General features: G+C 43.5%; 1 protein-coding gene across 2 annotated transcripts; it reads left to right on the plus strand.

Annotated features, from left to right (window-relative positions):
• The first annotated feature begins 501 nt into the window (after positions 1 to 501).
• Positions 502 to 7,690, plus strand: LOC112253711 (transcription factor Sp3). Of its 2 annotated transcripts, none has more exons than XM_024425668.2 (9): positions 502 to 673; positions 940 to 1,037; positions 2,931 to 3,164; positions 4,455 to 5,021; positions 5,237 to 5,431; positions 5,529 to 5,730; positions 5,857 to 6,046; positions 6,261 to 6,457; positions 6,570 to 7,690. In XM_024425668.2, the coding sequence occupies exons 2-9, from the start codon at positions 969 to 971 to the stop codon at positions 6,824 to 6,826; spliced, it is 1,911 nt and encodes a 636-aa protein (XP_024281436.1). In that variant the 5' UTR covers positions 502 to 673; positions 940 to 968; the 3' UTR covers positions 6,827 to 7,690. The 2 variants fall into 2 exon arrangements, with proteins under 2 accessions (XP_024281436.1, XP_024281437.1); XM_024425669.2 differs by having other exon boundaries at positions 5,270 to 5,431.
• The last annotated feature ends 3,341 nt before the right edge of the window (positions 7,691 to 11,031 follow it).

The raw sequence follows: 11,031 nt of genomic DNA on the forward strand, positions 1-11,031 counted from the left end.
TAGTCTGCGTCGTGGTTCATGCAAAAAAATATTCCATGTTGCAATGACTATTTCCCAGCACATACACGAACATTTTCAGCATAACTGAAGCAGTTCCTTACAAAAAGCAGAGGCAATGAGCAACATCTGGCTGGCAGCCTCACAGAACAATGTAGCCAAAATGTTCATGATCACTGCACTTAAATATAACAGAGCTTAGTTGCAATGTTAGCCAGCTAACCAAGTAGTGTAACAAGGTGAATATGCGGATACATTAATACGAAAATAAATATTGCTGCAATTACTTTTGCCATTTTCCCAACACTTCCTGCTCTTCAATTTCAACCATATATTCCCAGATATGAGGTTCTTGTCTAAAAACAAACAGGAAACAGATATCCCATAAAATGACGGACATATCGCTTGGCCATAGAAGTCTCACCAAACCACAAAGTTAACCAATCAATTTTGAGAAGAACGGCGGGACTTCCTGTTACGTTGCTAGCGCCCCCCTTTTTGTGTTTCCCTCACTGTCAATCAAAATAGAAAAAAAATCGACCCGAATTCACCGATCAACACAAGCCCGCCTTTGATAAAAGATAATCATGTTCGGAGTTTAGTTGATCAGATAATCTTTCGATTATTACCATTCACGATATGACTGGTACATAACATTTAACCCATCAACCAACCGGTGAGTTTGTACGTTTACAACCGATAGCAAGGCAGGCTAACTACGTCTTTTAATCTTTTGCAGGAGACCTATGCTAGGTAGTTAGCTAGTTAACAAAAGTAAACATTCAATCTGTGTCGAAATCCGCATTGAAACATTGTCGCAAAGTTAAGGTTTGCCGTTTATTCTTCATCGACTGAAGTTTGTTGTCTCTTTGCAGCCTTTTGGGAGCAGAAACCTGTGAGAAATTTAGTGTTTTGCTAATTTTTCCTTTCTCTCCATGCTAGCGCCAGAGCAACATTTGAAACAAGAGGAAATGGCTACCGCGGACGTGGAAGGCAGTCAAAGCGAATTCCTACAGCACGGCGGAGCCTCGGAAAACCAGGTACCCCAACATTTTCTATCTCGTATTTCGACTCCTCCGAGCTACTACTGTGTGGTGTTTTTAGCTAGCTAGAAGTTCACACGTTTTAAATGTTGCAGGGGGTGTAAAGCTAGTATACTTCCGCCGCTGTGTTCCCCGCTATAACGGCCACCCACTTTACCCCTCTAGAACCCGCCCATAGTGGGTAGGACACAGCCCGTCACTTGGTCAGGTCGCCGATATTTAGCTCGTCTACCTGGGGCTAGAGGGGTACAGTGGGGAAAGGAGGGGTGAGTGGGGAAACCGAACAGAGAACGTGGGAATCTGCACCCGACTACAAAAGATCTCCCCCACGCCCATGCTGTAGCGATTACGTTTTTGTCTAGCCATACTAGCTGTATTCGTTGGATGATAGAAGGGAGTCTTCAATGATTTGTCTAGTTGTGGTGACTAGCTCTCGAAAAACCCTTCTCCCTGTGTAGGCTGTTCAGCTATTAATTTCGCCCACATTTGGCTCCACAATTCCGAAGCTGTGTTTTAACATTTAGAAACGCCAATCATTGCTTTCAAAGTGGTTTTCAAAACATACGCTGATATCCGCCCTAATTTCCCGCTATGAAAGATATCTTTCAAATAATACAAAATATACTAACTGTAGCCGTTTTGCACAGATCGACAAGCTGTGTGCCTCCAGTTGATGAACTACACTTCATCCCCAGTTGTGCACACACGAGTGTTCGGAGCTCGCTAATTAGCGCAGGTGGCCGCCAATCTCTTCTTTCTTTGTAAACAAGCGATGTAACATGGAGAAATGGCGGTGTGGGAACACTAATCCTATAAAAATGTGTGTAGTAATTTAACCTTTTAGTTTAAAACCATAAATAAAAAAGTTTTCCTGATATGAAAGATACTGTACCTTCCTTATGTTTCCAAAAACGTACCCCAAGCGATGCATGTTAAAGTTTAGGGCTCTTAAACAAAACTCTCCTGTCAGAATATACTGTACCTTCGTCAATAGGCGCTGAATAGGGTAGGTGCGTCACATGCTTGAGGAAATTTGGATCCTTTCTTATCAAACCACCTAGCTATGCCAAAGTCTGTATAGCGGATTCAGAAATATTTAGGTTCATGGTTGATTTCTCATGTTGTGACATTTTTGCCTTATTGAGGGAAATGTCTTGATACTACTGTATTATTACTATTAGCAATTATTACTACTGTATTATTAGCAATTATTATTATTGCTAAGATTATATTTGGTTGTGATCATCGCAAAATAACTACTTTGGATGCAGAAGTTGTTAGCTAGAATGCTAACGCTCATTGACATAGGCGGTAGCAAAAGCAAGCCAAAGAGCCATTTTACTGGTTGAAGTTGAAGTGTCTTTTAAGTATAGTCCAGTTGATTTGCGATAATGACACAAGCATTATATTAAGCAGGGCATTCATACAAGATTTAAATCCAATTATAATCCAAAGGTGGTGTGAAATGCACTCAAAAGCAACATGTCGATAGAGGCTTTTTTTGCTGGCGTTGTATATATTACTAGTCCACTGTTGCAGATACCTATAATATAGGATTTGATATCTATTTTAACAAGATCCACAATAATTGTCTTGTCTACTGACACTGTATTGTGATAACAAACTATACTTCATGTCATTTTGCCCTATTCACAGTGTGGAGCCTACACCCTGATATCTGTCTCTGTACCTCTAGCTCTTGTCTCAGATAGTACAGAAATGTCATTTTCAAATTAATATTTTGCTTCATATTCTTTGTGAACTACAATGCAACCGCGTAAGACTTATGACCAGTGCCTTCTACATATCTGTAACTAGATCAGCTTTTTTCATTCCGCAACAGTGGATCTGAATAATAATTTATGAATGTGTGTGTCTTCTCTCTGTCAGACCACAGACATGACCGCCATCCAGCTAACAGGTTCAGACCGTTGGGAGTTGTTAACCCCGGTCTCTACAGGGAAGGATGCGCAGCAGGGAGTTGTCCACATTCCTAACTCTGGTATGATGACCTCTAACGGCCAGTATGTTCTCCCTATCGGGAACATGGACAGTCAGCCCATATACGTCACAGCATCTGGCAACGACGGCTCAGCCAACGGAGTGTCCAGCATACAATACCAGGTAGTGTACTGTTCACACGTAGGTACTTTTGGCCATGTAGTGTATGTGGACATCCCTTCAAATGAGTGAATTTGGCTATTTCAGCCACACCCGTTGCTGACAGGTGTATAAAATCGAGCACACGGCCATGCAATTTCCATAGACAAACATTGTCAGTAGAATGGCCTGTAGTGAAGAGCTCAGTGACTTTCAACGTGGCACCATCATAGGATGCCATCTTTCCAACAAGTCAGTTCGTGAAATTTCTGCCCTGCTATAGTTGCCCCAGTCAGCTGTAAAAATCGTCTGTCCTCGGTTGCAACACTCACTACCGAGTTCCAAACTAACTTTGGAAGCAACGTCAGCACATGATCTGTTCGTTGGGAGCTTCATGAAATGGGTTTCCTTGGCCGAGCAGCTGCATACAAGCTTAAGATCACCATGCGCAATGCCAAGCGTCAGCTGGAGTGGTGTAAAGCTTGTCGCCATTGGACCTTGGAGCAGTAGAAACACGTTCTCTGTAGTGATGAATCACGCTTCACCATTTGGCAGTCCGATGGACTAATCTGTGTTTGACTGATGCCAGGAAAGCGCTACCTGCCCAAAGGCATAGTGCCAACTGTAAAGTTTGGAGGAGGAGGAATAATGGTCTGGGGCTGTTTTTCATGGTTTGGGCTAGGCCTCTTAGTTCCAGTGAAGGGAAATCAGCGCTGCAGCATATGATGACATTCTAGACGATTCTGTGCTTCCATCTTTGTGGCAACAGTTTGTGGAAGGCCCTTTCCTTTTTCAGCATGACCATGCCCCCATGCACAAAGTGAGGTCCATGCAGAAATAATTTGTTGAGATTGGTGTGGAAGAACTTGACTGGCCTGCACAGAGCCCTGACCTCAACCCCATCGAACACCTTTGGGATGAATTGGAATGCCGACTGAGAGCCTGGCCTAATCGCCTAACATCAGTGCCCGGACTCACTAATGCTCTTATGGCTAAAACTGCAAGCAACAAAGTTCCAACATTTAGTATAAAACCTTCCCAGAAGAGTGGAGGCTGTTGTAGCAGCAAAGGGACCCACTCCATATTAATGCCCATGATTTTAGAATGAGATGTTTGACGAGCAGGTGTCCACATACCTTTGGCCATGTAGTGTGTGTGTGTGTGCATATATACATGCACATATCTGCAGGTACACTCACACATGCACACCTCTGTTAGCAGATGTCCATTACCAGGTCGATTATCATGTTAGCCCTTACACACAATATTCTCTACACACAAATGTCGAACTCTCTCTTCCATGTCATCCCTCAGATCCACAACTCAGATGGAACTCTGGCAGGCTTCTCTGCGCAGGGATTGGACGATGGCTCGGGCCAAATCCAGCTCATCCAGGACGGTAGCCACGGCAATATCGGAATCAGCGTCGCCACAACGACAACCTCTGACCTCCTAACGCAGGCTGGGCATATGCAGCAGATTCAGGGCGTGTCATTGGCCGGGGGCACGACCTATAGCGGCGCGGTTCCCATGGGGCTGTCGGGGGGTAACATAACTTTCCTCCCTATCAACAGCATAGACCTCGAATCACTAGGGCTTGCCGGTGCTCAGACGGTTCCCATAGCAACGACGACCGACGGTCAGCTGATCATGGGCAGCCAGGCGCTGGAGGGGCAGGAAGGTGCAGCCAAACAGCTAGCGACCCTAGTTAGTGAAGCTAACGGTAACCCAGACCTCTACGTGCCAACAACCTCATCATCCCAGCTGCCTGAGACCATCGACGGGACGGGGGTTCTGACCCAAGCTACTGCCGTGTCCGCCGGGGTTTCAGACGCATCCCCAGAGAACTACAACTCCCACAACCACCTGCAGCAAATACAGGTCAGTCATATGACATAGAATTCCCTAGGCTTTATTCCCAGCGCCCTACACCACATATAACAGTCATATTACAGTGAGCCATGATACAGGAAAAAAAGTTACTAGTCTTGTTTAACTTGTTTTCAGCAGATCATATTACTATGTACGTTGCTGTAGGTCCTCCTCAGGACACTGTTCTAAAAATACCATGACTGAATTAAGTCTGTTTCATCCAGGTGTCCACCTCTAATGCCTCGTCCTTCTCCCAGCCCATCCTACAGCTGTCGGGGGACAACCAGGGGGCCCAGGGACAGGATCTATCCCAGTCTGGGCAGACGCTCCAGAGTGTCCAGCTCGTCAACCCTGGAACCTTCCTCATCCAGGCCCAGACAGTCACTGCTTCGGGACAGATACAGTGGCAGACCTTCCAGGTAGGTTGTGCGGGTGTGTGTTTATCTGTTTCACTACCGTACGTAGGTGTGTGGGATCATGCATGTGTGTAACTCTTTCTAACGCACTCTCTCTCAGGTCCAAGGGGTCCAGTCTCTGCAGGGCCTCCAGCTCCCCCAGGCCCAGGGGGGCCAGCAGTTGACTCTGGCCCCAGTCCAGGGCCTCTCTATGGGTCAGGGAGGATCCATCACCCTGCCTAACCTCCAGACTGTTACAGTCAACTCTATAGGACAGCCAGGGATTCAATACACACAGGGAGAGGAGGCCGGCAGTCCTGCAGGTAGGAACATGCATACGTATACACACAATTACATACACACAAACCCCATCTTTCTATTTCTTACTTTGTCTCTCTCACTCACACACACACACACACACACACACACACAACTATCTCTCCCCACAGGCATCCAGATAAAGGAGGAGCCAGACTCTGAAGAATGGCAGCTGAGTGGTGACTCCACCCTCAACCCCAGTGACATCAACAACCTGCGTGTCCAGATGGATGACGAAGACATGGACATGTCCACCGGGGAGGGCAAGAGGTTGAGGAGAGTCGCCTGCACCTGTCCCAACTGTAAAGAGGCTGGAGGGAGGTGGGTTGGAAAGACGCACATAAACAATATATTAACACAAATGTATATAAAAACGTTGGATCCTAGGCTTTAGCTCAGTGGGTTAATGTCGTTGAACCGGGGTCTATACTCAGTAGGGTCACTTTCAACCACGACAATTGAAACTCCAGTGACTGCATGAAGTTGACTTTGTGTGTTGACCCCAACCCTCTCTCTTGTCACCCCTTCCTCCCAGAGGGTCGAGTCTTGGTAAGAAGAAGCAGCATATCTGTCACATCGTGGGCTGTGGGAAGGTGTACGGTAAGACTTCTCACCTCAGGGCTCACCTCAGATGGCACAGCGGAGAACGACCCTTCGTCTGCAACTGGATGTTCTGTGGCAAGCGGTTTACCCGGAGTGACGAGCTACAGAGACACAGACGGACACACACGGGTAGGAATACACACGAACACCATCTTCACTACATAACACAAGCTTAACGCTCACCACACTTATTCTTTCATCACTCTTTACCTCTTTTTCTCCCTTTCATTTCTCTGTCCAGGAGAGAAGAAGTTTGTGTGCGCACAGTGTTCAAAGAGGTTCATGCGTAGCGACCATCTGGCCAAACATATAAAGACTCACCAGAATAAAAAAGGTGTGGCTTCCTCCTCATTGTCTCCGCCCCCCAGCGACACCATCATCACCGCAGACGGAACCACCCTCATCCTTCAATCAGCTGCTGGCGGCCACGACCTCCTAGGCAATCAGGAGATCCCTCTGCAGCTGGTCACCGTGGCACCCGGTGAGGTCATGGAATGAGGATGTGGCTTATAGACTGGCCAATAAACAGGGACCGTGTGGGCTTTTTTCTCCCCCCCTTTGTTTTTTGTTTTTTATTGGTTTTTTATATATGAATATATATACGTAAATATATATGACAAATATATATATATTTTAAGTAAGAGTTATCATGACTTTATGTTTGTTATTTGCAGTCTTTTTATAGGCAGGCAAACAAATTACATTCAATGTTGTCACTATGTACACAGACACACACACACTCTCGCAAACATGAATACTCACTATGAAATGCCTTATTTTGTATCATACTGTTGTATAAAATGCTGGAGATGCATGTGTTTTTTAAGCTTTTGCAGATCATGTAATTGTGTTATGATGCAGGGAATAGGAAAAGTGTAGTAGCCCTCTCTCTAGAGCGATTGATTGAATAATTGATTATATTGAATCATCGGTCGCTTTCTCTAGAGAGTGTGGGTGAGAGAGAGACTACAGGTGGCTTCATTAACTCTTCACCTGAAGCGACAAGCATAACACCCTTTTAAGACCTTGTGAACACTGTCATAGCCATGATATAACACATTTTTTTTAAAAACATTTTTATTATAGAACACTATGACAGCGTTTAACAACCAATATCTGCATAATGTCAGACCTTTGTAATGTAGTGGTAGAGTTGGGCTTGCACACTAATTCTCCAACACATACCTTTTGATTTGTTAACAATGTTCTGATCAATTAATGTTTGGATTGATTGAAACTTTGCTAACCAATAAAGGTATGTCTGTGTGGACACTTTTATTTCCATGTAGATTTTTTCCCAGCCCTGTACCCCATGAAAGTGATGTGACCTCATGCTATTAAAGCTTGCCCGTTAAGACATGCCCTGTGGTTTCAGGTGAAGCGTTATTAGCGGTTGGATTGATTTGGTGATAAAAGTTGGCCATACATGCTGCTCTAGGGTCAGTTTAGGATTTATCCCCCCTTAATGTTTGAGGTTAGGATTTGGGGGGGGTAAGCTGATCCTAGATCTGCCTGAAGGAAACGTTGACCCACAGCAGAATGTTTGGGTCATCACTCTAGCCAACATGAGCACACTTGCAGTGCTTACTCAAGTCAAATGTGTCTTCAGTTAACTATTTTTTTTCTTCGTTTTTTAAAAACTTTTTGTTGTATAGTTACATTTTATATTCTGTTTCTATGACTAGCTTAGTTTGGGACTTGTCAGATTAATTAAATTAAAATGAGTTAAAGGACACAGGTCTGAAAATCGACTTGATTTCTCAATTGCCCACCCAAAATGGTGAAAACATTTTGAACTTGCCATTTTTGCATTTCTGGAATAGTTGAGGTTCACTGACCAGTACATTGAACATTTCAAATGGTACATCAACTATGGCTGCCGGAGCATGCACCCACTGCAAGACATTTAGTGCAGTCCAATTTTCTACCCTTCTCCTGAAGTGTGTACTCGTTCACTCACCTGCATGGATTTAAATGGAGTGGATTATGGTGGAAACTTCCTCCAGACATTTTTCTACCAATCCAATGCACACATTTGGGTGAGGGGTAGAATCTGAATCGCAATATTCTGTTCTACTCATTCTAATTCTATTATGTTTCCACTGCTCTCAGGCTAGTTGCTTCTCATTGTAAAGGAAACAATCATGCCATTATTATTTCTAAATGTTATTGTAATCTTTCCTGTCAGTATGTGCATGTCTTAGCGTCCACTTACCTGTATATTATCTTCTATTCACATTGTTAATAGAAGCCATTTTCTTTAGATAAATAATTTTGTTGTATCAAAAGCTTATTTTAATTGTTTTTTTAAAAGAAAGTGTAAAATTTGAATGTTACTTTTTGTAAAACCTTTTTTCAAATGGATCATAATTAAAGTCTGATTCCTTCCAATGACAGACTGCATGTGTGTGTCACTAGTTATTTTATGATAACAGCAAAGATGATTCCTCTCTGGTTACAGAGGTTGCAGTTCTCCTGAAAACAGTAGGTGGCAGCAAAGCCATTTGTGGCAGGATTACGTCAATTGACATCCACGAAGAACAGTTTGCCTTCAACATTGGCTTTTATGAAGAAGAAACTGCAGATTTGTTGTAATAATTATGTTCTGGTATCTTTAGCTGTTGGTTGCATTATGTTCTTGATAGAACCCTGACCTGTTCACCGGACGTGCTACCTGTCTGACCTGCTGTTTTCAACTCTAGAGACAGCAGGAGTGGTAGAGAGACTCTGAATGATCAGCTATGATAAACCAACTGACATGTACTCCTGAGGTTCTGACCTGTGGCACTCTTGACAACCACTGATTATTATTATTTGACCCTGCTGGTCATCTATGAACATTTGAACGTCTTGGTCATGTTCTGTTATCTCCACCCGGCACAGCTAGAAGAGGACTGGCCACCCCTCATAGCCTGGTTCCTCTCTAGGTTTCTTCCTAGGTTCTGGCCTTTCTAGGGAGTTTTAATTGGACACTGTGCTTCTACACCTGCATTGCTTGCTGTTTGGGGTTTTAGGCTGGGTTTTTGTACAGCACGTTGAGATATCAGCTGATGTAAGAAGGGCTTTGTAAATATGTTTGATTTGATTTTGATAGGTAATTTAAATAAGAGGCAAAGACAGTACATTTAGAGAACTGAAATGTTATCTGACTGTCACTTCATTGCAATAGTAAGAACTCGTAAGTATCCTAGCCATGTTTCCGACTAAAATAAATAATTTTATAACTAACCAAAGATAGACCAGAGCCTGTCGTTTCCAATGGTAGCAAATGAATCATAGTGGGCAGAACAGGCAAGATGGAGGGCAGAGCCAAGCACAAGCTAGAGTGCTCATGTTGTCACATTTATTTGCATATTTCCGTTAGAGAACACCTACTCTGAAGTGCTCGTGTGCAATAACTAAATTTGCCTTTACACTCGTTCTAAACAATGCCACAATGCAAAGTTTACAAAAACTCCACTCTGTTAGAGATTATAGTTTTGGAAACAGAAAACTGTATGGAGACCAATGACATAATTAGCAGAATGTCGGCCAAAATCCGTCTTGCTCCATCTTCTCCTGCTGTTGGCCTCTGGGCTTCACATTTATATATCCGGTGAAATGTCTGTCTGATTGTTCTATCTGTGACTCAACAACAGATGAAAGGAGTTTAGTTATCTTAATCTTTTACTAAAGTTTTAAAAAAGTTGCTAGCTAGTAGTAGTGTAGTCTTATTTTTTACCCGAGTTGGCGAAAATCAAATTATTGATTTCAAGACTGGGCTGAAAATCGCTCAGTTCTCATTTCGATAGCTGAGGCAGCCGATAATGCAGATCTAGCGCATCTCGGACTCCGGACTCACCTCCGACTCTTGTGTACCCTTGTGTTTGGAGTCGACTCTTGCTCTACTCTCAAAACACTGAAACAGATAGTATTTTATTGAACCTTTATTTAGTTAAGAACATATTCTTATTACAATGACAGCCTACCGTCAGATACGTACATATCACTTCATCATTACAGTCCTACTGTTAGGGTTGCGTCAATTCGAATCTGGTATCAGGATAAATATGACATTGAGTCACCGATTGTATGTTCTGTATTTTTTATTAGCTAAGCAATAAGTGGTAAATGCAATTTTCATATGTACGGGCTCTCTGTCACACCTCGCAGGGCAAAACAGAGAACTGACTTGTTCCTGACAAAGATATTATAATGTACTCTTGACAGAAGTAGTAGTAGAGACTGGGCGTGGTTTAAACTTACTCAGCCTGGGCTCCTTGCCACCCAGGGACTCTAAACCTTCACATAAGAGAGGACAAGTTATATCGTACATGTTATGTATTTAAGAAGTTATCATTCCACGACCTCACCCAAAGCAAACCAGGGGTCATCCTCAGTCAGCCCCATCTTTCTCCGAAAGTTAGATTCCGTATCTGCATCTCCTTCAGAAGCATCAAGCAACAGCATCATACCTGAAGCCTGTACCACATCTGTAACAGACTTCTTCAAACAATATATGATGCAAGCAGCACAACACACCAATAACAAAAACACAAGAATTAGGGTCAGAAATCCAGTAACCACCAGTGATGCATACTCACCAAGCCACACCCCCATCCAAGACATCCAGCCAGACTCCTCCACCCCAGCCACGCCCTTCATTTCTGCCGAAAGCTCTTCCAACCCAACCAATGCTTTTGATATACTCCCATCAGGACTGG

This window comes from Oncorhynchus tshawytscha, linkage group LG07 (genome assembly GCF_018296145.1).
Source record: "Oncorhynchus tshawytscha isolate Ot180627B linkage group LG07, Otsh_v2.0, whole genome shotgun sequence".
Classification (NCBI taxonomy): domain Eukaryota; kingdom Metazoa; phylum Chordata; class Actinopteri; order Salmoniformes; family Salmonidae; genus Oncorhynchus; species Oncorhynchus tshawytscha.